The sequence below is a fragment of the Prionailurus viverrinus genome, chromosome A2 (genome assembly GCF_022837055.1).
Source record: "Prionailurus viverrinus isolate Anna chromosome A2, UM_Priviv_1.0, whole genome shotgun sequence".
NCBI lineage: Eukaryota > Metazoa > Chordata > Mammalia > Carnivora > Felidae > Prionailurus > Prionailurus viverrinus.
Window position 1 is genome coordinate 15,468,088 of NC_062562.1, and position 26,053 is coordinate 15,494,140.

At 49.8% G+C, this 26,053-nt stretch overlaps 1 protein-coding gene across 1 annotated transcript; it reads left to right on the plus strand.

Moving 5' to 3' along the window:
* Positions 1-8,624: 8,624 nt before the first annotated feature.
* On the plus strand, positions 8,625-12,309 carry TDGF1 (teratocarcinoma-derived growth factor 1). Its single transcript, XM_047850413.1, has 6 exons — positions 8,625-8,741; positions 9,752-9,810; positions 9,892-10,029; positions 10,661-10,775; positions 10,874-10,983; positions 12,120-12,309. The coding sequence occupies exons 1-6, from the start codon at positions 8,707-8,709 to the stop codon at positions 12,233-12,235; spliced, it is 573 nt and encodes a 190-aa protein (XP_047706369.1). The 5' UTR covers positions 8,625-8,706; the 3' UTR covers positions 12,236-12,309.
* Positions 12,310-26,053: the final 13,744 nt, after the last annotated feature.

Sequence of the window (26,053 nt, forward strand, 5' to 3'; positions counted from 1 at the left end):
GGGGCGCACGGTGAGGGCCCAATTCACCTGCCCCGGCCCTAGAAGCCTCAAGCACGGAGCCCCGGGCTGAGGAAGGCTTCCCTGGCCCCTTATAGTAAATCATACTAACTACGTGATCAAATGCTACTCTCTGGGATCAATTGGGCTAAATTAAAATATATTATGGAAGATAATTTTTTTTAAATGTGTATTTATTTATTTTGAGAGACAGAGAGAGAGAGAGAACAAGCGAGGGAGGGAGGGGCAGAAAGAGAGGGGGAGAGAGAGAGTCCCAAGCCGGCTCTGCGCTGACAGTGGGGCTCGATCTCACGAAACATGAGAGCATGGCTTGAGCTGAAATCAAGAGTCAGATGCTCAACCGACTGAGCCACCCAGGCTCCCCATGAAAGTTAATTTTACCCGATTCTCTGCACTTTGCCGAGGTGGCTAGCCAGAAAAGTGAAAATCCCACGTGAGGCTGGCGTGGCATTTCTATTGGGCTGCACGCCCCAAAGAACAGAGCCTAGACCCGGGTGACCCCAGTGGGCCATCCTGACGGCTGCTCCCCTCACCACCAGCATGGGCCACAGAGAGCGCTGAGAACCCGGGATCGGAAAGCGGCACCCTCTCGAAGACTTTCACGGGGTTAGTGTTCCTCTGGGAGGAGGCCAAACCTCTTCACAAATACAATTATTCAACGGCAAGAGGCCAGAACTCAGATCTGTGCCAGGTCCACCGCAGGGAGTCGCGTCATCTGTCATCTGTACGTCGGACGAGAACAAACAGCCCTGTGGTCCACCGGCAGTCAGTGTTGCTGACCAGCGCCCCCTGGAGGAGAACTTTGCCAATGCATCGGCTCTCTAGAAACTCAGGGATGCTTTGGTGGTTCCCACTCAGCCAATCTGTAATTATCAAGAACGCCAGGGGCGCCTGGGTGGCTCGGTCGGTTAAGCGGCCGACTTCAGCTCAGGTCATGACCTCGCGGTCCGTGAGTTCGAGCCCCGCGTCAGGCTCTGTGCTGACCGCTCAGAGCCTGGAGCCTGTTTCAGATTCTGTGTCTCCCTCTCTCTCTGACCCTCCCCCGTTCATGCTCTGTCTCTCTCTGTCTCAAAAATAAATAAATGTTTAAAAAAAAAGAGGAAACACACAAAGGCAAGACAAAATGACAAAACACACACAAATAATTGCTCACACTCTTTGGGTGCCTACTATAGGCCAGGCACAGTTCTAGGTGCTTTGTAACATATCTAACCTTAGAAAATACCAAAAACAAAACAGGAGATAAAATGTCCTTAACGTGGCAGAAATGACATTCAGCGTTTTCTGTTCTCTGGTCACATGCTGGCCACGAGACACTGGCAGAGAAGCACTACTCCATTCATTTCACTGACCAAGCTCCGAGGCCCAAGGATTCCCTGTTCTCAGGTGGACACGGACCCCGGTCTCAGGCCTGTGATGCACAACGCCAGTGACCTTTCTGACATACTGTATGGTGTCCAGAAGCCTGTTTGTGCTTATTTTATACACGAATCTCTTTCTTCTTTTTTTCTTAAGGTTATTTATTTATATTTGGGAGAGAGAGCGGGGGAGGGGCAGAGAGAGAGAGAGAGAGAGAGAGAGAGAGAGAAGCCCAAGCAGGCTCTGCATTGTGAGCATGGAGCCCGATGCAAGGCTCGAACTCACAAACCATGAGATCGTGACCTGAGCTGAAATCAAGAGTCGGACGCTTAACTGACTGAGCCACTCAGATGCCCTGAATCTCTCTTTCCTATGCGCTTAGGAAACTAGAAACTGCACATTGCCCTTAAAATGCATGACCACTCCCTCCCCGACCCCATCGAATCCCAGCAGACCCTGCAGACCCCACCTTCTCGCCCTCATCCATATCTGCCACTTCTCCAGGCGCACAGCTGAGCATCACTCGAGGCCTCTGCGTTTCCCGGCTGCTCTATTGCAACAGTCACCTGGAAGAACTTCTGTTACCAGCCTTAGGTCCCCCTGAAGCCTAAGAGACCCCCCTAAACACGCAGACCAGCTCAGGTCACTCTCCTGCTTGATTCTTCATAGTGCTACATGGAAAGGCAGAATTCATGGGCTACCTGGTCTCTGGGACCCTCCCCCTGCTGGCCTCCCCCTGCCACTAACATCACCGTCACCGGCCCCCATCACACTTCTCCAGCTCCGCCTGCCCTTCCAGCTTCCTCCTTCAGCCAGGCCGTCATGCTTCTGCGCCTTCGCTCTGCAAGTGCCTGTTCCCCTGTCCGACTCCTCCGCCCCCTAGAAAAGTGGCCCCTCACTTCTTCCTGCCACCGCAGCATCATTAACACGGACTCCCTAACGTTGATGAAACGTGCTTAATTACATGTCCATTTCCTCTTGACTGTGACGGCCTGAGGATGGAAACCATCGTTTGTTTGAATCCTGAAAGGCATCACGCCTCGCTCGTTACCTGGCACACAGTAGGAGTGAAGAGTGAATGAATGTGGGACCATCGGTCCACCTGCCTCAGGAGGGAGAGAGAGATAGAAAGGCAGTGACATATGTTAAGTGCCTACATATGCCGCAACTCTAGTAGGTGTTTATCTTTTTTCTTAATGTTTATTTATTTATTTTGAGGGGAGGCAGAGAGAGAGAGAGAGAGAGCATGAACAGGGGAGGGCCAGAGAGAAAGGAAGAGACAGAATCCCAAGCAGGCTCTGCACTGTCACTGCAGAGCCCGACATGGGGCTCAATCCCACGACTATGACATCATGACCTGAACCTAAATCAAGTCAGATGCTTAACCCTTAACCGGCTGAGCCACCCAGGCGGCCTGATAGTAGGTGTTTTACCTGATAAAGATAAGATAAAAGACAGCTTAAAAATATAAGAAGCCTATAGTTGGGCATCTCTGTGGGGCAGGTGTTCATATGCCAATTTTATGAGGATAATGCAGGATGACGAAGCTGGAGTTTAGTAACCTCTTCAAAGCAGGTTAAATGTATGCACTCACCTTCCTCCTTTCACCGGCATTAAACATATTTGTTGAGAAACTCCAAGAAGCATGGCCTTGGGTGTTGGCATCAGTCTGGCACAGCGTGACCTAGAACATGGACGAAAAGAACATCTGCAAATACTCCTTCATAAACAAGGTCCACGTCAATGGCCAATCTTGATCCAACTACACCTGAGCCTGTATAGAGCCGGGGGGAAGCGGGGGGTGGGGGTGGGATCCGCTCAGGAACACCTGAATGGCTTATCTAGAGGCTGGATAAGACAATGGACTTGAGATCTGGTGATTTTCATGAGTGGATAAGGAAAAAGGTAAAATACATATTCAGAAACCGAGCTGGGAAAAATGCCCTTTTCTCCCCCTATTATTAAAATCTTGAATTCACCATAGCCTTGTTCTAGCCTGAAGGACCCAGTTCCGGACCAGCTAGTCTGCTTGGTGTCCTGTGCTGTCTTTCCGATTAAGTCCCCTTGTGGCCTTACGCTGTCAGATTTATCGTCAGTGTGTCTCTTCACATACGGTCTCCGTCTGTTCAGGTTGCTGTAATAAAGCACTGTAGACGGGGTGGCGTATACACAGCAGAAATCCATTTCTCACAGCTCTGGAAGCTGGAAGTCCAAGGTCAAGTTGCCAGCATGGTTGAGGGGTGGCCCTGTTCCAGGTGGCAGACTTCTCATTGTTGACCTTGTATCCGATACCGTTGTGAAATCTACTTATGTAAGTTTGCTAAGGCTGCCATAGCAAATACCACAGACTGAGTGCCTTGAACAACAGATAGGTCTTTTCTCACAGTGCTGGAGGCTAGAGGTCCAAGATCAAGGCGTCGGCAGGTCTGGTTTCTTCTGAGGCTTCTCTTCTTGGCTTGCAGATGGGCATCTTCTCCCCGGGTGCTCGCGGGATCCTCCCTCTGTGTGTGCACACACCTCTGCCCTAACCTCCTCTTCTTATAAGGACACCAGTCATACTGGGTTAGGGCCCATTCATGTGAGATCACTTTACCTTAACCGTCTCACCAAAGGCCCTGTTTCCAACACTCATTTCTGAGTCAGTACGGGTTAGGACTTCGACAAATACATTTTGGGACAACTCAATTATGCTCAGAACACTTATCAAGCCCCACAGTTCATCTCTAGATTATTTTGGGTTGTCTCCATGTAGAATCACGTTATTGGTGAATAATATATTGTGTGTGTGTGTGTGTGTGTGTGTGTGTGTGTATTCTACAAGAAGAGACAGAGACTAACCAAACAGAATAAGGCAACAGAATCAGACATTAAAAAACAAGCAAACAAACAAACAGAAACCTCACAACATGTGAACAAATGATTCCTGATGAAAACAACATTGTAGAGGGGCCTCTGGGTGGCTTAGTCGGTTAAGCGTCCAACTTCAGCTCAGGTCATGATCTCACGGTCCATGGGTTCGAGCCCCACAACCGGCTCTGTGCTGTAACAGCTCAGAGCCTGGAGCCTGCTTCGGATTCTGTCTCCCTCTCTCTCCACCCCTCTCCGGCTCACGCTCTTTCTCTCTCAAAAATAAATAAAACTTTAAAAAAGAAAATGGCATTGTACAGCGGAAATGTAAGAATGATCTTTTCAATAAGCGGTGTTGAGTCCTTGTGCAGATTCAGTGCAATGGATATTATACAGGAATGAATATGAGCGAAGTTCTACACCCAGCATGGACGGATCTCACCTGCATGATGTTGAGCAGAGAGAAGCAGACATACATACTCACTTATGATCACATAAAGTTCCAAACCCTGGAGAAACCAATCTTTGGGATTAGGAATGAGAAAAGTAGTCGGCTTTCAGGAACTGGGAAGTGGATTTCTGGGGTTCTAGTAATATTCTTATTATTTTTTTTTAATTTCTTAATGTTTATTTTTGAGAGAGACAGAGACAGAGTGCGAGAGGGGGAAGGGTAGACACAGAATCTGAAGCCGACTCCAGGCTCTGAGCTGTCAGCACAGAGCCCAACGCGGGGCTCGAACCTATGAACCGTGAGATCATGACCTGAGCCGAAGTTGGACTTAAGTTGGACGCTTATCCGACTGAGCCACCCAGGCGCCCCAAACAATAGTCTTATTCTTGACCTAGGTAGTAGTTATGTGGCACTTTGGAATCATTTATTAACCTATAACCCTTGTTTTTTTGTACATGTTTATGAATGCATGATATACGTCAATTTAAAAAAGCCTGAAAGTGTTTGCATTCCTTCTATATTGCTGTGTAAGAAATTCTCACAAACTTACTGGGTTAACACAACTTCCACTGATTATGGATCACAATTACCGTAGGTCAGAAGTCCAGCCTGGCTCGGACGGTTTCCAGAGCTGGGCACGCTTCAGAGTGCCCAGGGTCGTTTGCATAGGGGAAAGCTCACTTTAATCCATTTCTGATTCGGCTTGGGATTTGCATTTCGGCCTTCAACTTCCACTTGCTTTTAATCCATTTCAAAACCATTCAGAGCTGTGAAGAATGCCCGGATGCAATCAAATCCAAAATCCACTTAAGAAGCGCTTTGAAATGAGATTCTCCAGGTCTTGTGACCCCCCACCGCTCTGCTGGAGCCATGACTCGGTCGGTGTTCCCTCTCCATCAGCATTTTTTTTTCTTTTTTTTTTTTTGGAAACTAAAATGGCACTTGGCGTAGATTTCTGGGCTTGTCTTATGACGGAAGGAGCCGGTGATTAGGGTGCCGGAGATCTCTGTCTCCCCCACTGCGCTCAGCACACAGTAGCCAGTCAGTCAATATTTGTTGAATTTGATTGGCAGGAGAACAGTTTTGGTGGGAAAGCATTCTAAACCATAGACATGGCTAAAAGCCTAAATCAGACTTCCGGTAAGCGCATCGAGATAATCTTGTCTTATATACAGTCAGCTGTCCCGAATAAGTTGCCCGGAATCAGCAGAGTGTGGAGCACTTAGGATTTCCTTTTCTTCTCTTCACTGTCTGGGGGAGGGGCATGCTTTGTTGGACTTCCCGGCTCGAGATGAGGCAAGCAAGTTGTCCTCCTGCGGTGCCTCTCAAAGACCTTGCCCTCGCCCCACCCCACCCCCTCCCGAAGCGACGGCTGAGACGTATTTCTGTCACCGGGGGATGGGGCAGGCGGAATGAAATTAGCCGGAGGGAAGGCAGCCCAAGGTCACGCTGCACAAGAGGCCAGGGAAGCTGCGATGCTGGGCTGACCACGTCTCTGGACCTCCTCGTCTGGGGAACAAGGCACTGGGGGACGGGTCGGTGAAAGACCTGAAAATAAGCAGCTCACAATACAGTGTGGCTAAGACGAGGTCAACTCCAGCAGCGGGCACCGGGTCGGGGCTCCGGCCTAACCGGAAGCCAGGGAAGGGAGGACTGTCCTCAGGAAAGGGCTTCCCGGAGCAAATGGCAAGAAAGAAGTCAGTTCAAGTTCGTTCTAAGAACTACCTGGCAGCTCGTAGAGAAAGAAACACAACATCCAATAAAACCCGGAGACGATGTGAATGCAAACCACGAGATACTATTTTCGGACACAGAATTGGTACAAATTAAGGTGCTTTCTGCAGCCAGCTGGCGAGGACAAAGGGGAAGGGAGCCTAGGTGGGCGGGGGAGAGGAGACTGGTGCAACCTTCCTGGGAGATGATTTGAAGTGCCCACCCTTTAAGCAGGCAATTCCAGGGCCAGGCATTTCCTGGCTGGAAAAGCTTTCTCCCTATCAGCTTTCGTATCATCCATGTGTCCCCTGGAGGGGCACCTTTCATTTTCCTTCCAGAACTTTTCCTTTTTCCCGTCGCAGTCACAGCTTGGCTAACTGTTGGGCAAAGGAGGCTTAGCTCTCAGCCTATGTCGGCTTTGGACGCGCCTTCTTCGCTAAGCTTTTGATTTGAAGGGAAAGACACGGGACTCTTCCCTTCCCTTGAACACTCAGAGCCCATGGTAGGGTTATCCACTGGCCTGAAGTCAATATTGTGTCTCAGGGAACAGGGAGGCCCGAGGAGAGGGAGAAAGACGGATGGGGGGGGTGGGGAGAACCACTGGCCAAATCAGGGTCGCCGAACACCTTCAATTTGTTTAAAAAAAAAAAAAAAAAAAAAAAAAGGTAGTGTCTGCAAAGCGCCCTGAAGCGAAGCGTGAAAACAGGAGGTGTGCCTGTCTGTACTTTCTTTGCTTCCTGGCAGTTCCTGGGGTTGGGTGATTAGCATTCTCCTCATCGCTGCCCTCCCCCCACATCCAGCTCCCAGAGCTTTAAGCTGAGACCCCCGTCCTCAGGGAAACTCAGCGTGTCCCCCGAAGCATTTAACAAGTCAAAAGGCCACACCTCCAGCTGAAGCTCAGAGAGAACTGAATAGCCCCTCAGGTGACTGGGCTGCACCCAACCATTGCTCCGGTGGGGCCCTCCCACCCTGTAAAAAAAAAATATATATGTCAAATGTAATTCCCCCAAGACGCAGGTGTGGAAGCAAACAAGGGCGCCTCTCAGCACCTGTGCCATGGCCTGCGCGCACAGGGGACACTGATGCTGAAATGGCCCCGATGCCGCCCACTCCTGCCGAAGTGTGAACTCAGTGGGCAGAGAAGGGTGAAAACAGAAGCACAGAAAAGCCTCCCACCTGTGTGCTCGCAACGTTAGGCAAACAGCAGGCTTTTCCTTTGGAAATGAGAATTAAAGGGTAGTTGGAAACTACCCATGACTTTGTATGTGTTTAGTAACGAACGACCTCATCCGGGGCGCAGAGATGTTAGGTGGGGACTCCGGCTCTGGGATGCGCCTCTCCGGCCGCAGGGTCTGGGGCTCTGAGGAGCCACCAAATTACGGCTGGTGGGGTAACACAGGACGCGGAATTGGGGTAGGGGGTTAATTGCCGTGTCATGGGGAGCCCGGAGGAGACTCCACCCCCAATTTGAGCCGCCTGGAATTTACGCTTCCCCGCAGGAGGTCGGGAGCCGCCAGGGACCCCTGGCGACCCTGAACTTCCCCTTTGAGAGTTTCCCCGCCTTTCTCCTCCCGCTGCCGGAGACACGCCCAACCGGGCCGCCTAAGTACACCCAAGGCCAAGCACTGGGCTCAACACAACTTTTTTGGGGAAAACAAAGATGAAAGCAAGTTTCAGGTAAAACCTGACAATTAAATGTCAAGCTCCTTGAGAGACCCATCCGAGGTGTTGAGGGTTTCCTGATTAAAGCAGTCCCTTTCCACCGCTCCTCCAATCTGGAATCACCAACTGGACAGAATAATTGATTTGTTGTTTTTTTTGTTTTTCGTTTTTTTTTTTAAGAGTAAATCTGTTGTTTTTAAATGGCAACTAATTATAAAGACCTAAGGGCTAGTTAACCAGCTTTATAAGACCCCACCTTTTCTCTCTTTGTCCCAGGGCTTCACCGCCTCCTACCTCAGCCCCCGGGAGGTTTCCATGGTAATGGGCTTGGGTCTCCGCCTCCGAGCCCACCTGAGGGCCCTCCCTGGCGCCCTGCGTGGTTGTTGAGGAAGGAGAGGCCCCAGCAAGGCTGATCCCCGGCTGAGGTCAAAGCATTCCTCAGGACCGAGCTCGGCGATGAGCCCCCAGTCTCCCCGGACATCCTGGTTCCTGCTTCTCCTAAGAACTTCTGGGCAAAGTGTAATTCTCATCTGGGATACCCTTCTTTCTAGAATCCCATTTTCGCTTCAGGAAATCCATGTTTTCCTTTAGGCGTTCTAGCAACGGCTGTGAATTAAAGTCATGCTGACATCGTCCCCCCTAGCGTGTTAGGAGCTATGGACCGCAGAAGCATGGAGCGCCTCTCTTGCAGGTATGAACCCATCTTGAATGTGAACTTTTGACCGCTAGAGCTTACCAGCTTCAGAGATAATGGTCTGCGCCTCTCTGTCATTTGACTTCATCCTGCGCGAACCTCAAAAGGGCTGCCGGCGGTGATGCTGTTTTTCCCGAGAGACCTGGAACTTCACACTTAAGAGTTCCATCCAGCGTTGCCTGTTGGCTTTGAACTTTTCCAATGGGGGTAATGGCGCCATCTATCAAATGACTAGGGCTTTCCTCTCTTGTGTAAGAAAAGCTCAATGTCACAACCAAATGAAAAAGCTGCTTCTAAAAAGTTGAAAGGCACTGGGGCGCCTGGGTGGCGCAGTCGGTTAAGCGTCCGACTTCAGCTCAGGTCACGATCTCGCGGTCCGTGAGTTCGAGCCCCGCGTCGGGCTCTGGGCTGATGGCTCGGAGCCTGGAGCCTGTTTCCGATGCTGTGTCTCCCTCTCTCTCTGCCCCTCCCCCGTTCATGCTCTGTCTCTCTCTGTCCCAAAAATAAATAAACGTTGAAAAAAAATTTTTTTAAAAAAAAGTTGAAAGGCACAGACAGATTCGATACTTGCAAAACCCTGAAGAGCGATGGGGGTGGGGAAGGGATTGTCCTAACCTTAAAGTCTTCTAAGTGACTGGTTTAAGTGAAATCGTTTGCGAGATGTGATTCGTCAATTGCACAGAATGTTACGGCGTCATTTGTGAAATCGAAGCCAAGAGATTTTCGCCTACTTAAAATTATGTGTATATGAGGACAGAGCCTATGAAGGCATAATACATATTGGAAGGAACTGGCTTTTAGGCGGCTTTTATTCTCATCATTCTTTCTGCTGTTTGATGAATTAGCCATTTAAAAAGAAAGGAAAGGAAAGGAAAACAAAGGTGGAGTTCTACATTTTCTCCCTAGTGGTCTGTGGTCTTGTCCTCGCGTTGAGAAAGCCCAGGTGTTAACTCGAAGAGCTTGATTTGCTTTGTTTTGCCAACGGATGTTTGATTTCCTCCTCCCAGTGTGATTTTGATCGTGGCCATTTCCAAAGCGTTTGAACCGGAATTCGCCGCCGCAGCCGGTGAGGGACTTTTATTTTGATCGGTAGCAATTCTCACGTGGCCTGAAATACTGACCCCACCGAGCTAATTTTGTCCTTCAGGGTTGGGCCACCCCCGTGAACTTGCACGTCCCCCTCAGGGAGACCCCGTCTGGAGAGATAACGGCCTTCGGTCCCTGGAGGAGCCTGCAATTCGCCATCGATCTTTGCAGTTGGTGCCGTCCCTAGGAATCCAGGACAGTAAGACATACCTGCCTTAGATCTACAGCACGCTCTCCCCATCCTGGTCCCCCCTGCTTCCTGTCTTTCTGATGCTCTTTCTCCTGAGTGGCCACCTGATGCTGGAGCCAGGTGGATGGTTGGACTGAACTTGGCTCTGGAGGCCAGACCAACAGTGTGCATTTCACCTCCCCGGGACGCGGTCTCCCCCCTGCTTCTCTGGGAACCACCCCTGGCCTGAGCATGAAAAAAAACAGAGGCGCGATAGCAAAGCAACATCAAAAAAGCAGAGTCCTGAGGCGCCCGGGTGGCTCAGTCGGTTAAGCCTCTGACTTCAGCTCAGGTCATGATCTCACGGTTTGTGGGTTCGAGCCCCGCATTGGGCTCTGGGCTGACAGCTCAGCGCCTGGAGCCTGCTTCCGATTCTGTGTCTCCCTCTCTCTCTGCCCCTCCCCCACTTGTGCTCTGTCTCTCTGAAAAATAAATTAAAAAAAAAGAAAACAGCGGAGCCCTATTTTGTAAGGTTCACAATATTTAGACCTCGCCAAGCACTGGGAAGACCAAGACTTCAGCACTGTATTAACCTTTGCTTTTCCAGGACCTCAGCTTTTCCGTTCCCCCACCCTCTCAGCTGCCTCTTCTTCCATTTCAGGTAAGGAGCTGAACAGAACCTGCTGTCTGAACGGGGGAACCTGCATGCTGGGGTCCTTCTGTGCCTGCCCCCCCTCCTTCTATGGCCGGAACTGTGAGCACGATTCACGCAAAGAGTAAGCAAGCCATTAAGGCAGGGGCTGGGGGAGTGGATGGAGGGGGAAAGAGGTGAGGGTGAAAACCCATATGCGTCACCTTGTCTGTTCCTTTTCAGGAACTGTGAGTCTGTACCCCATGGCGCCTGGCTGCCCAGGCGATGTTCCATTTGTAAGTGCTGGCACGGCCGGCTTCACTGCTTTCCTCAGACATTTCTACCCGGGTGTGGTAAGCGGATAGTCCCCTCTTTCGCGCTTTCAAGTTAGGTGCCTGTGGCCACTGGGTTAACGGGGTCTCTCCTCTTAGCTCATGGCTTGCCAGACCCTGGCAGCCAGATTGTGCTTGTGAAAGCACCGAGGACCCCAGATGGGGTGGGCACGTGCACGTCCTTTCTATTTATTTTAAATTCACTGCCTCAGAAACGTCGCCTTCGAGGTGGAGACAGTTATTTCAAGCCTGTTTTGACATTTTATCGTATGTGGACTTCTGCGAAAAGTAAACAAGCAAACGCTTGGCCTCTTAAACACCAAGAGATGCTCTCCATTTGGGCAGGGAGATCCAGGCAAGCCCCAAGCAGACAATTCAGTGCCCACCCAACTCCACCTCACGCCCTTGAATTCCACCGGATGCTTGACCTCCCTCTCGCTCCTTGAGAAGCTCATGGATCCTCCAAGGCCCCCGCGTGGATCCCCCGGGTGAATGGTCTCAACCTTGTCACCTTGTATTGATTTGAGGAAAACAATAACAAGAAGGGCAGGGACCCAGGGGAGAACAAGAGTCGAGAGGGTTCTCTCCTCGCCCTGACCTGAGCCAGATTTCTAGGTGCACCCAAGTTCAGAGGCCTCCCGTATTCTGACCGTGTAGATGTTAGAAACTGCAAATGGTCAAGTCCAGAAATGAAATGAAGGCAAATGCTTCACTTGAGTACAAGATGGGACCCCTGACCCAGGCGGGGATTGTGGCTTTTCCATTTACATCCTGGATGTCAGGCCCAGGATAGGTAAGCATGGGTAGGTGGAGACCATATTTTCTTCCTGGAACTTGGGACCCAAAACGTGCTGTCTCCTTAGCATCAGCGCCTAACCAGGTTCGGCTTCATCCCTGCCATTGTCACCGGCTGGGGTACTTTTCCAGGTGTGAGGGCATGTGTCCAGGGAAAACCAAGTTAACGGGAGACCCATGTCAACTTGTGTTGAAAGATGGGAGTCTGAATTCCACATAATCGGTACTGTTGGTCCCATGAGCGCCCTGTACTCGCCAAATGTGGGGTCCCAACTGATTTTTGGCGGGTGTAGATATGCCATGTGCGCAGGATCAACTGCAGGAGGGATTTCCTTTAATGACCAAGTGTCCTTACCTTTCAGATGGCCACGTGATGGATGAGCACTTCCTGGTTTCCAGGACTCCAGAATTAGCACCGTCTTCAGGCATCACTTTCTCTCTAGCTGGCATCTGCCTTGTTATACAAAGTTACCGTTAACAGGCACCGGCATATGGGGTATTTCCATGCAAACCCCATAACCTGTACAGGCCGTCACCCTAATGTCCTAACTGGAAGATGATCATTTGTTAGTTGCCTTGAAACAGCGGATGGATTTTCATCACGGTCCGTAACACTTTCTTAAAGTCCCAACTACTTTCCTCTGCCTTCTCCTCTCCAAAAAACTTTTGTAAAAAAAAAAAAAAAAAAGTCAGCCATATCTACACTGTGACCAAGTTCTGTTTCTTGACACATGTTTCTTTACCAAGGGCTTCCTGTTTCCTTTAAACAATTGAATTCTATCTTCAGATTATTAAAAGCTACTCCTATTGTGGAACTGGGGCTAAACTGAGGAGTAGAGTTGACCAAAATCAACCAACATCTCACCTTTAGGGGCGCCTGGGTGGTTCAGTCGGTTAAGCGTCTGACTTTGGTTCAGGTCATGATCTCACAATTCATGGGCTCAAGCCCCGCGTCAGGCTCTGTCCTGACAGCTCAGAGCCTGGAGCCTGCTTCCGATTCTGTGTCTCCCTCTCTCTCTGCCCCTCCCCTGCTTGCGCTCTGTCTCTCTCTCTCTCAAAAGTAGATAAACATTAAAAGAAGAAGAAGAGGGGCGCCTGGGTGGCGCAGTCGGCTAAGCGTCTGACTTCAGCCGGGTCATGATCTCGCAGTCCGTGAGTTCGAGCCCCGCGTCGGGCTCTGGGCTAATGGCTCAGAGCCTGGAGCCTGTTTCCGATTCTGTGTCTCCCTCTCTCTCTGCCCCTCCCCCGTTCATGCTCTGTCTCTCTCTGTCCCAAAAATAAATAAACGTTGAAAAAAAATAAATAAAAAATAAAAGAAGAAGAAGAAATTATGTTTTCTCCACACCTTGCAAGTATTCTAACTGTTGTAAAAAGAAAATGTCCACAATACATGTATTTCGTTGTAAACCAGGTGGTAAAACTATTTTGTCGTGACTATTTGTTGTAAAATCCATTTTTAAAATAGATTGTGTGTGTGAGTATGCCCAGTAAAAATGGGAAATCTATGGACCAGAAGGTGACGTGTGCTTATTTCTAGGCAGTGCTGACAGGTTCTTTGTGGTGGTGGGTTTTTTCCCTCGCACCTTTGTGTTTTCCACAGCAAGGGTGTGCGCCGTCTGTTTTCGGGGGGGGGGGGGGGGCCAAGACTGACTACATCACACTCAAGGGCTCAGACCCAGTGTTGTCTCTGGCTTTGGTGTGTGTGCTGTGCTGTGAAGGACATTTGCTTCCACTATTTAGGTACCGCTTGGTCCCCAACTCCTTCTCCACCTTAATGCCTTTGCAGATACAAAATCCCAAAGGGGTGGGATTTTTTTTTTTTTTTTTTTTTGCAGTATCCAATGGCTAGAAGATGATGTAGGGTCAGCAGGAAGCAGTGAGGGGCACCCCAGAGACCTCAGCATGGGGGTGGGCTGCCCGGTATGGAAGGATATTCTAGCCCCGCACTGGCTATGGGACCCAGTGTCCCAGTCTGCACCTGGGCTAGTCCCTACACCAGTGTTAGAATTAAGAAGCTAAAGCAGAGCACTAATACAGAAATTCTCAAATGTCACAATTCTTCGCTTTGTGCCTGTTTGTTTACTAGAGCGTTTTTGCCCAGAAATGGAAATTTAAAAAAAAAAGGCAACTTCAGAATATTGAAAAAGCCTTCCCGGGGCGCCTGGGTGGCGCAGTCGGTTAAGCGTCCGACTTCAGCCAGGTCACGATCTCGCGGTCCGGGAGTTCGAGCCCCGCGTCGGGCTCTGGGCTGATGGCTCAGAGCCTGGAGCCTATTTCCGATTCTGTGTCTCCCTCGCTCTCTGCCCCTCCCCCGTTCATGCTCTGTCTCTCTCTGTCCCAAAAATAAATTAAAAATGTTGAAAAAAAAATTAAAAAAAAAAAAAAAACACAAAGAAAAAGCCTTCCCATTTGCATGCAAATAACCTGTAACCACACGCCGGTGAGGCTGGGACAGTGTTTTCCAAACTTGGATATCACATGCCACCTCGATTTGAGCCACATCATCTGTTTATAATTTTTTAACATATATATATATTTTAAATATACATAATATAAAAGTTAGCATCTCAACCGTTATTAACTACAAAGTTCAGTGGTACTTTTCAGTACTTTCACATTGCTAGGCAACCGTTCCCACTGATGGGGTTTGGGGTGATGGTGGGGTCCGGAGCCGATGGCCGAAAAGAATTTTTGAAGACGTCTTTGGTGCAAAAAGGTGGTTTTATTACAGCATGGGGACAGGACCCGTGGGCAGGAAGAGCTGCACTGGGGTTGTGAGGGAGAAATGATCATATACCCTGAGTTGGGAGGGGGGTTAGGGGTAGAGTCAGTCTCTAAGGTATTTGGGAAGCAAGGTTTCCAGAACCTTGAGGCTAGGTGTTGTTAGGAATATGCTATTTATTACCATTTGGTAAAACCTCAGTCATGAGACCCTTCAGATGTATATCAGGGACCATATGTTTGGGGTATGATTGCCAGCATATGTCTTGGGGGAGTTGAGATAAAGGAAGTTTCCAAAGAAATCTTTATATGTTAAAGTAGACTTACAGGACCCTGGGGGCGGGGGGGGGGGGGGAGGTTGGTGAGGGTAATGTGAAGCCAAGATTCCCTTTTGCCCCTAGCAAAGTGTCACCATCGAGGCAGCTGAGCTCCTAGAGGGAGGTCACTTTCATTGGGAGGGAATTTCATTTCTCATTTGCCTTAGTTTCCCACATCACCATGGCAAGCCCTTAAACCCCTTTCCTTTGTTCTTGGGTAGTCAGGAGTGTCCGAGGAAAATCACACACATTCCCCCTGGAGGGAATTGTGAGGTCCTAAATGATTTACACAAGTCTTGAAATTCAAAAGCAGTAATAATGAATCATAACATTCACCTGTACGCCATCTAAAATCATGAACCAGATGTACATTTTTGGGGAATGGTGCCCCAGGGGATACAAATGACTGGATTCTACCTTCAAAAAGCTTATAGGCTTTTCAAAGCAAAGTGTCCATGGTGATGAGGGCAGTTCCAGACCAGGCGCCCAGACTCTGGGGGAATCAGTGTCATTCATGGTCCTGAGGAGGGAATCCAGGCTTTTGTGGCCATCAGCCCCTTGTGCTGTTGATTCCACTTCCTCCAGGATTCAGATTGGTCCTGGAAGAACTTTAAGAAAAGGATTAGTGGACCAGACTGCAATCTCCAAGCTCGGGGGCACAGCTGGCTAAGGCAGCCCTCTGCTCCCCCCTCCACCCATTCTATATTCCCTTACCCTGGGCCAGCACAGATGCTGCTTTATGTGGCTCACCTGGTGGAGGGGCTTGGCCCTCGTCCCTGAAGTCTGTGTCCCTGACCTCCATGCCCTTCTCACCTGTGGCTGCAGTATTTGCCCACTGACCATCTAGCTGGGCAAGGAAGACCAAGATATGCCTCCGTGAGTCACCTGGGCTTTGGATCCCCCCACAGCAACCAATTGTTAGGCGTTCTGTCCTGGGGAGGAAGCATCTCCTTGTTCTAGGTGGTTCCCTTTGAAAACAATTCCCAACAAGACACAGCTATGAGCCGGCACGCCTTTCTCATTCATCCCCCAGGGAATCCTGCCTCCCCACTCCCCACCGCCTTCCCCAGAAGCACCCACTCAACACTGAGTGGGTCTAGCTGCTTCAGTAACTGTAAATAATTGACTCTTCCCTACTTAATTTTTAAAAATATTTATTTATTTTTTGTGAGAGAGAGACAGAGTGTGAGCAGAGGAGGAGCGCAGAGACAAAGACACAGAATCTGAAGCAGGCTCCAGGTTCTACGCTGTCAGCACGGAGCCCTACGCGGGGCTCAAACCCACGAACCATGAGATCATGACTTGAGCCGAAGTCGGACGCTTAACTGACGGAGCCACCCAGGTGCCCCAACTCTCCCCTATTTATAACTCCAGTGGTCCATAATTATTTATCTTTCTGACTCATTATGTTATGGAACCAGGTACATATCATTTCACCTCAGGACTTCGCTGGCGATGTTCAGCAAACAATCATTCAACAATAGATGGTTAATTTCCTTACCTCTTTTCACAGCTTAGACATTCATCGGGGAGCATGAGCTACTCCCAATTATTAGCCAGTATCCTCCTCTAGGGATCCCTCTCTCCCCGCAACAAAGTCCTAAAACAACCAAAAACAAAACAAGTAAAAAGGGGGACGGGAAATTCAGGGAGTCTGACCACTCCACACTTTTCCTGCAAGAAGAACCCCCCATCCTGAATGCCCCCACGGCAAGGGTGCCTGCTCTCCTTCCTTTCCTCACTAGGCTATAAAAGGGACTGCAGGAACACAGCCTCTCGGCGCGGGGGGGGGGGGGGGGGGGGGGGAGGGGGAGCCTCCGGCTGTCTTCAAACAGAACGCAAGTACAGGAGACCTCATGTGGGCTGGGAGGTGCTTTTTTGTTTGTTTGCTTGCTTGCTTTGAGAGACAGAGAGTGTAAGTCGGGGAGGGGCAGAGACAGAATGGGACAGAGGATCCAAAGCAGCCTCTGGTCTCAAACTCAGAAACCGTGAGATCATGACCTGAGCCGGGGTCAGACCCTTAAGGGACTGAGCCACCCAGGTGTTGCTTTTTTTTTTTTTTTTTTAAGGCTTCGCTTAAAAAAATTTCCAAAACTAACAGAATCCTTTGGCTCTACGTTGTTGTCTGCACCCGCACTGGAAGAGTATTCAGCTGTACCGATTTTGTAAACTGGACACATGATTCCTTTGATTTAAAAAAAAAACAAAAAAAGCATGAAAGAACACTAACCCTGTTTATTAAAGAAGCCAACAGGAGAGAAAGGGAAGGCTCTGGGGAGGGCAATGCTAGAGCCAAGGACCCTGCAGAGCAGTTCAAGGACAAGGCTAGGCATGGCCACCAACTCTTTGCTAAGGAAAGGGCCACGGGCAGGGCCAAGGGCAGCCCTGATGAGCATCCGAGACCAGGTGGAGGAAGGAGCAACCCTGAGAAGACTGCAAGGTGGAGGAAGCTTCCAGAAGGGTGCCAGCCACACTAAGTGTGACAGAGAAGTCAGGAGGGAACGGATTTGAACCCCGATTTAATCAGGAGAGGCAGCCCATGGTGCACAACAGGAAAGCAAAGCATCCTGGACCACCCCCCCCCGCCCCCGCCCCCGGCCATCCCAGGACTGACAGCCTCATGGGCTGGCCAAGGAGCCCAGCAAGAATAAATTCTACATTCTAAAAGCTGGCATGGATCTTGATAAGCCTTCAGAAATGGTCATGAACTTTAAAAATGTAATACCACCCCCCCCATTCCACCCCGTTCTCTCCCCTTCCCAGCAGAGGGGCTGGCCCTGTGTAATCCCAGCATCTTGCCTCTGGGAGGTGAGACACGATCTGGAGCTCCCCAACCCCCTCCCAATTTTCCTCTCTCTCCCACCCCCACAGGACCGACCACATATGAGCTGAACCCCTGCCACGACAGGCCTCTCAGACATTCCAGAACACTCCATCACGCTGATTTGTTTTCACATCTACTGCCCACCCCCCACCCCCCACCCCCACTGGTCCCTGAGCACCCTCAGCACCTGTGTGCCAACCGCTGGGGAACTAGAGCTGCTGCGGACCGAGTAAGGAAGGACAGAGAAGAAAAGGGAGGGATGGAGGGAGGAAAAGAAGAGGGAACAGAAGGCAGGCAGGGAGGCCTTCGTCATTCTCTTCTTTCTCATTAGCAGGTATTCTGTATAAGACCATTAGCACCTGACACCACCTCATCCATCCCGCCATGGAGGGAAGACGATAAGAAGGGAAGAACAAGGCAGAGTGCCATTTGGCCAAGGGCGTCCTCAGCATGGCCTGGCACTTCTTCCAGCTCCGGTCGCCTCCCGGAGTCTCTGAGCTTCCTAGCAGACTTGGCCAGCTTCATCCGCCAGGTCAACCCCCATCTGAAAAAAGAAAAAACTACATGGAGAAGTGGACGCAGAAGAGGGAGCTCACATTCTTCTCTCAAGTGATACAGCACCTCTAAGCGATGCGGTTTTTCTTCCGCTGAGTGCATGATGTAAATGAACTGTGCACGGATCGCCCTCTGCTCCACACAGGAACCCTCTCCATAGCGGAGATCAACACTAGCAATTGAAAGTGAGAAATTACCTAATCCCGACATTCAGGTTTCTTGTTTAATTGGAGAGAAAGAAAGAAAGAAAGAAAGAAGAAAGAAACAAAGAAAAGAAAGAAGGAAAGAAAGAAAGGAAGAAAGAAAGAAAGAAAGAAAGAAGAAAGAAAGGAAGGAAAAGAAAGAAAAGAAAGAAGGAAAAAAAGAAAGGAAAGAAAGAAGGAAGGAAAGAAAAAGAAAGAAACAAAGAAACAAAGAAACAAAGAAAGGAAAGAAAGAAGGAAAGAAAAAAAGGAGGAAGGAAGGAAGGGAGGGAGAAAAGGACTACAAACTAAATAAATCGGCAGTAATCAATGTCAATCAGAAAATTTGACTATCATTAATACAGGATTTTTACCTTCAAAAAAGTCAAATTGACTTTTTGGATTTACCAGTCTAGCCCGTCAAAATAAAACTGGTGCCATGAAAAGAAAACCCAAATCTCATTTGGTTTCGTGAAACGCAAGACTGGCTTCTCCCTAGTACTTGGAGGTGTTTGGGTAAAAGGTAGTTCCCTCTCCGAATGGGGCCCAGGGACCACAAGTTGTACAAAGACATCCACCCCACAGGACACAAGATGGCCTCAGTTAGGTCCCTTCCACAAGAACCTTCCCTTCTCTCCCCACTCAAAGTTGCTGACAGTGAACGCCACCTAGCCCATCTCAGTCTGCCCAGGTGCAATCTCCCCAAGGGCTTCGATTGCCCAAAGTCTAGGACATCTCCCTCTCTGGGCGGGGGAAGGAGGAGGGAGGTCCACAAAGCGGAATAATGACCAATAGATCTGCAACTCCGTGAGCTCCTAAAAGCCCCATCAGGAAGCATCCCATAGATGAGAAGAGCAGCTCTGCTGTGCCCTCCTCCTTCCTGCCTGACCCCTGCCCTTCCCTCCAGCCCAGGAAATGTGGGGAAGCTCATCCTCTTCTGGGCCAAAATCACCCTGAGCAGCTCTTGGGAGCTAGTTCTGAATCGAGATGTGCGTTACATGGCTTCTTAGGAGGGGAACTACAGCTGCCTCGTGTGCCCTCTGCAGAGCCCAGAACCACACCTACTGGGCAAATTTGGACCTGATTTGACCCTCCTCCCACCGATGGCCTTGTTCCCGGTTGCCAGCCTCCTTCCTAGAAACTGCCTGGTGGGCGGAGTTGATTGATGTTCTTTGAAATGGATGTGGCTCTTCCCCTGGCTTCTGCCCCTCACTGGGGCGGGTACTCTCACCGGGAAGTGAGTTGTCCTAACCACCCACTTAGAAATGGCCCAAAGTAGGGACGCCTGGGTGGCTCAGTCGGTTAAGCGTCCGACTTCGGCTCAGGTCATGATCTTGCAGTTTGTGAGTTCGGGCCCCGCATCGGGGCTCCGTGCTGACGGCTCGGAGCCTGCAGCCTGCTTCAGATTCTGTGTCTCCCTCTCTCTCTTGTACTCCTCTGCCTGTACTCTCTCTCTCTGAAAAATAAACAGAAGAAGAAGAAGAAATGGCCAAAAGAAGTCTCAGAACCGTAAACAGGTCAATATATACACACATGCACACACATACATGTACTCATTTGTACGTGCCCCCGGAGGCCATGCACCAGCTCAGGCAATTTTTTACGGAAGGAGCGAGCCCTCTCCTGGCCCTCGGGGAGAGAACCCTCCTTGTTGGGTTGGGCCTCTGCTGGGAGAAGGAGTAGAAAGAAAGAAGGGTCTTTAAAGAGACAGAGGGGAGCAGGGAACCGCAGACACACCTCCAGCTGCCAAGAGCTGGCCCGCCCGACGTTGGTCCTTTGCCCAGCGCAGTGGGTTTGGATTCTGCCGGCCTAAAAACAATCTCAGCCCCACCCGGTTCTAGCAAGCCTCCGAATGGCCTGCGCTCCTGGCCCGAAGGCGGAATGAGGGCGTGAGCGAGCTGTTCGGCGCGGTCTCCCAGCCGTGCGGGTATAGAAGTGATGCCCAGTAACCGTTTTGAACGGGAGTCCAGGGAAGGTCCAAGCGCCACGCTTCCCAGTAATCCCAGCCTCTTCCCCATAAGCCTCTTCCAACCACTTTCCCACACCCTTTCTCCTACGTCTGGGCTAAACAGCCCCCCCACCCCCACCCCAGGCAAATCACCAGGCGGCATTGAACCCGTGCCCTGGTTCCAAAGCAATGGCTTTAGAAAATAGGCAGATATGGAGAACCTGGGTGGCTCAGTCGGTTAAGCGTCCGACTGCAGCTCAGGTCATGATCTCAGGGTTCACGAGTTCGAGCCCCGCGTCGGGCTCCGGGCTGACAGCTCAGAGCCTGGAGCCCGCTTCGGATTCTGTGTCTCCCTCTCTCTGACCTTCCCCTACTCCTGCTCTGTCTCCCTCTCTCTCGAGAATAAACAAACATTAAAAAAATAATAATAACGAATTTTTTTTTAATTATAAAAGCAGGCCCTCTTCGAAGTTTGTGGTGAGAACGTAAGATCCGGAGCCAGGACAAGTGGGCAGGACCTGCCCTTGATTTAAGTGGCTACGCTTTGATCTTGTCCCATTGAAAGAATTGCACATGTGCATAAGGATGTGCATAGGAGGTGACATAATTCTTAAGAGCAAAATTCTGGACACAGTCCAAATGCCGCTACGTCAGGGAACGATTACACAAAGTAGAGTATATGCACAATGTGCTTGCCGTGCACCTGTTATGAGGAGAGCATCGATCTGTACACACAGACACGGAACTTGAAGCTGAAGCGTGCACGTGTCACATTTCATTCGTATCTAAAAAACCACGTGTCTTATGCCTACATTTATTTGTACTTATGCCTAGAATGGTCACAAGGATACACACCAGGGGTTTTGTTGGATCCCCTTGGGAAGGGTCATTCCCTACCCACAAGGAGCATAAAGGTCAAGAGCTTGGCCTTTAGAGCCCCGATGCCCACCGTGTGGCCTAGGGCAAATCGCTTACCCTCTTTGTGTGCCTGAGAGCTGACGTGAGGCCTGATAGAGAGCAAGAACAGTACTTGGCCCAGAAAGCACGCTCTGCAGGTATCATTGTCTACTGGGCCCTTTGCAGCTTTAAGGAAGCTATGGCCTCTATTCGGAAAGAAGTGAACGTAGGAATGTCCACACCAGGGCTTTCCAGACCCCATGAAGCCTGTTCTTAACCCAAGGTTAAGGACATTGAAACCACCGTGTATTCAAGCTGGAGATGACCTTGAAAGCCCCCCATTTCGCCAGAGAACGAAAGGAGTTTCCAAGGCAGTGAGACCAGCCAGACCTTAACTCTGGACTCTCCCACCTGCCAGGTCCTCACCCCCAGACGCCCCCAGCACAGACGTGGATCATCAGGAGAGGGTCAGGCCCCGGGTTGCACCGCCAGTAGGCTACTGGCCCGGGGAGGAGCTTCAAGAACACAGGGTCCTGCCCAAACAGCGGTGGCCCTTCAGTCCTACCGCTGGCATCCCCTGCTGCTCATGTCACCCATAGAACGACAGCTGTCCTCCAGACACAGGGCGTCAGGGCCCCGTGTCCTGCAGCCGTGTTCTCACTCGCTCACCTGCGTTCCCGGAGGAGGAGTGGGAAGGAGTCCCCTCACGCTGTCACTTCAGCCCAAACCCTCTTCCACGAGGCCAGCCGTGGGACTGGCCAGAGAGCCGTCTGCTCTGTGGCCCCCACTGCCCTTCCCGGGCTGTATCCTTGAAACAGTGAGGACGTGCTTGGCCAGGCGTGACTGGGCTCAGCAGCCTCATTCTTAGCATCTGTAAAGACCCCAGAAAGTCCTTGCTCAAAATAATCTTCCCCCTGGCGCTGCTGGAGAATCTTCTCTGTTCTCACTTGTCTTCAGAGAATGCCCGGGAAGGCTGGTGAGAATGTGAGGGTAATCCAGGGAAGCTTGCTCTCTGGCACCGTCCCCGTCAAGCAGGAACAGCTTATCCGAAGGTAATGGGACACAGATCACATTCAAAAGGAGTGGGAAAGGTCAGGCCAGAGAGTCACAAGCCCAGGCCCGGACAATTTCGCAACTCTTTTATCTTTTGCAAAGCATGGTCTTATATCGTTTTAAGTTTATCTAGAAAGAGGGTGGGGGAGGGAGAGAGAGACTCCTAAGCAGGCTCTGCACAGTGCAGAGCCCCATGCTGGGCTCGAACCCACGAACCGTGAGATCATGACCTGAGCTTAAATTGAGAGTCGGACGCTTAACTGACTGAGCCACCCAGACGCCCCAGCAAAGCACGATTTTAAATGAAGTCCTTGAAGATAAACCCCTAGGGGGACAGACTTCAAATTCCCTACAGAGTAGTGCATCACAAAGTGGTCCAGCACACCTGGCCACACGAAGGCCCTCGGAGGGAGGCTTCTGTCAGTTTACAGAGGACATCCCTCAGAGAAGTCTCAATTCCTGGCTCCAGGTCGATGGCGCGTGCGGTGAGCAGGGGTCCTGGCAACCAGAGGCTGTGGGTCAACACCTCTGTCTGTCACGTGCTGTCCTGCCTCCGCCCAGGCTGTGCTGACCTCAGGGACCTGCCCATCCACACACCTACCTCCTCCTTCACTCCTCAGGGACTTCCCATGCTTGCCTTATGTCTCTTATCATTTTTATTGTACTTCTTATCACCGTCCCTTGGTAACTCACTGAAGTAGAAAATGGAGTTGAAAGCGCTTTGTAAACTAAAAAGGGTCCCACAAAGTCAGAATTAACTGTTTAGCTTTGTAAGGTCACAGTCGGGACTCAGACTCGTGACACCTCCATCAGCTCAAGAGGAGCCTGGAAGTAAGGGGTCAGGAGACAGAACTGTTGAGAGAAGATGGAGGAGACGAAGGGTACTCCACGGCTTCCCATGTCACCACCATGGGTCCCGGTGAGGGGACAGAGAGAGCAGAGCAGGGGATGACACAACCCTGTGTATACTCTTCACACAGCTTCCAGACTTCCCTAGATTCAGCCGGGCCATGCAGAGACCTCTTTGCTTATGGTGACTAAGTTTTGCAAATGGAAGGAAGGAAGGAAGAAGAGGGGGGGAGGGAGAGAAGGAAGGAAGGAGGAAGGAAGGGAAGAAAGAAGGAAGAAAGGAAGGAAGGAAGGAGGAAGGAAGGAGGAAGAAAGAAGGAAGGAAGGAAGGAAGGAAAGAAGGAATAAGGAAGGAAGGAAGGAAGGAAGGAAGGAAGGAAGGAATAAGGAAGGAAGAAGGGAGGAAGGAAGGAGGAGGGAAGGAAGGTGGAAAGAAGGAAAGAGGAAAGAAGGAAGGAAGAGAGGAAGGAAAGTCTTTAAGTAGCAGCATCCTTTAGGGGTAACAGGTTGGAATATTTGCCGCCAAGCCTGTCTTCAAACTATCACATGGGAAGGTCATCATACCTCTGTTGTGCACTTTTTAGCCATCTCTGCTTGGTGGTGTGGTCTTTGGGCTATATGCTCATGAGGGTTTCTTGGTTTCCTGTTCAGTCCTTGGCCACGTCATAACTGAGATAAAGCACTGTTCTGCGTTGCACAGCTAATGCGGTTGAGCTGTAGGAATCATATGGAATAAACTGGCCTCCAGAACCCACAGTCTTAGATGCCAAGCCCTCACTTTCTATTGATCAAGCCCCAAGAGCACCATGCTATTTGGTCATTTACTTGGTCATCTGTTTTTTGTTTTGTTTTGTTTTCCTTTTTAACACTTAGTTATTTTTGAGAGACAGAGACAGAGCATGAGCAGGGGAGGGACAGAGAGAGAGGGAGACACAGAATTCGAAGCAGGCCCCAGGCTCTAAGTTGTCAGCACAGAGCCCGTCGTGGGGCTCGAACCCAAGAACCGTGAGATCATGACCTGAGCCAAAGTCGGACACCTAACCGACTGAGCCACCCAGGCGCCCTGGTCATCTGTTTTTTAACTGACCACATTGGCCGTATGTATTTTGTATTTAAGTATCAAAGGTTTACCTTTGAATCCCCTATCTCCTCCCTGTTAAAATGATAACCAGGCATGTTGACATGTCTTGGTCCCATGTGGCTCGAACTACACAATGTTAATCAAGTTTTATGTGGACATCTACAATTTATATCTTATGTGCCCATTATATGGGCCAATCTCAAGCAGATACAGACACACCAGCTTCAAGAGCGTTTGCCCTGCTCTGAGGTCAGAACGACCCAGGTTTGAGCATCAGCGGTGGGACCGGGGCCTCACCACCCAGTCCCTTAGCCTTGCTTTTCATGTCTGTAAAACAGGATGGCAGCCGCGTGTGAGACTGTCAGTGAAAGACCAGAACCGAAGGTAAAATGCTCCACAGTGTAGCATGCAGAAGTATCAGTTTCATGTTCCCCTTCCCCTCTAGCCAAAAATCAGGTTTCTCTGCCCACATTGAAGCCTTCTCTCTTTTTACCAATTTGACACGCCTTCTGGCCACGAAGTGTTATCACACTTCTCATAAGTCATGTGCTATGTATAAAGTACTGGGAGCGAGCTCGTGGAGGGAAGGGGGAGAGCCATGAAACAAAACCAAATAGCAAGTGAGGCGTTTTACAAAAAAAAAAACAGGCCTATCGTCTTAAAAAACGTCAGTGTTGCAAAAGACCAAAACCAAAACCAAACAAACAAAAAAGTTGAGGAAATGTTCTAGATGAACCGAGATTCAAGAGACAAGACAAGTCAACGCAGCGTGTGCGATCGGAGACGAGATCCCATGGGGAGGAAATTGTTATAAATCGCATGGAAAAAAATTGAAAAACATTTGTATCTTAGATAATAATTGTCAAATTTCCTAAATTTCGACCACTAGATGATGGTTACATAAGCGTCCTTATTCTTAGGGAAGACTCACCGAAATATGAAGTGTTCAGAAATAGAAGGGCATTATGTTTGCAATGTCCTTTCTTTTTTTTTTATTTGTTTTTCATGTGTATTTATTTTTGTGTGTGAGAGAGAGATACAGAGCACGAGTGGGGGAGGGGTAGAGGGAGAAGGAGACACAAAATCTGAAGCAGCCTCCAGGCTCTGAACTGTCAGCACAGAGCCCGACGCGGGGCTCGAACCCGCAGACCACGAGATCATGACCTGAGCTGAAGTCAGATGCTTAACTGACTGAGCCATCCAGGTGCCCCTGTTTGCTGTGTACTTTCAAACAGTTCAGAAAGGAGATGATAATAAGTAGAGAGGTGATGATAGATAGGTGATAGACATGATAGGTAGATGATAGATAGATAGATAGATAGATGATAGATAGATAGATAATAGACAAATGATACAGAGATGTAGAAAATACTATAGCAAATGTGGTGAAATTAACATTTGGTTAATCTTGGAAGATTATGGGGAATCCTCTGTGCTGTTCTTACAATGGTTCTATTAAGCGTGAGATTATTTCAAAACAAAAAAAGTTTTAGAAAGAAAGTAAAACATAACAAGTGAAAAAGAAGATAGTGAGTAAAATACATGCCCGGGGGGGTGGGGAATATAAAATGGCACAGCCACTCTGGAAGACCATTTGGCTGTTTCCTGCCAACTTAAACTTAATATGACCCAGCAATCAAACTCTTGGGTGTTTGGTGTTTAGCCCATAGAAATGAAAGCTTCTGTTTGCACAAAAAAGCCTGGACACAGGTGCTCAGCGAAGCTTTATTTGTCATAGCCAAAAACTGGAAACAACCAAACATCCTTCAGTAGGTAGTCAGCAGTCCGCTACCCGGGAGGGAGCCCCCACCCAACCACGCGAGCGCCCTGATCTCGGACTTCAGCCCCCTGAACTGTGAGACTTAAATT

Coding starts and splice junctions, on each gene's coding strand:
- TDGF1 (XM_047850413.1), top strand. CDS start 8,707: ATGGACCGCAGAAGCATGGAGCGCCTCTCTTGCAG. Junction 9,811..9,891: donor GGAATTCGCCGCCGCAGCCG/GTGAGGGACTTT, acceptor TTTGTCCTTCAG/GGTTGGGCCACCCCCGTGAA. Junction 10,776..10,873: donor GAGCACGATTCACGCAAAGA/GTAAGCAAGCCA, acceptor GTTCCTTTTCAG/GAACTGTGAGTCTGTACCCC.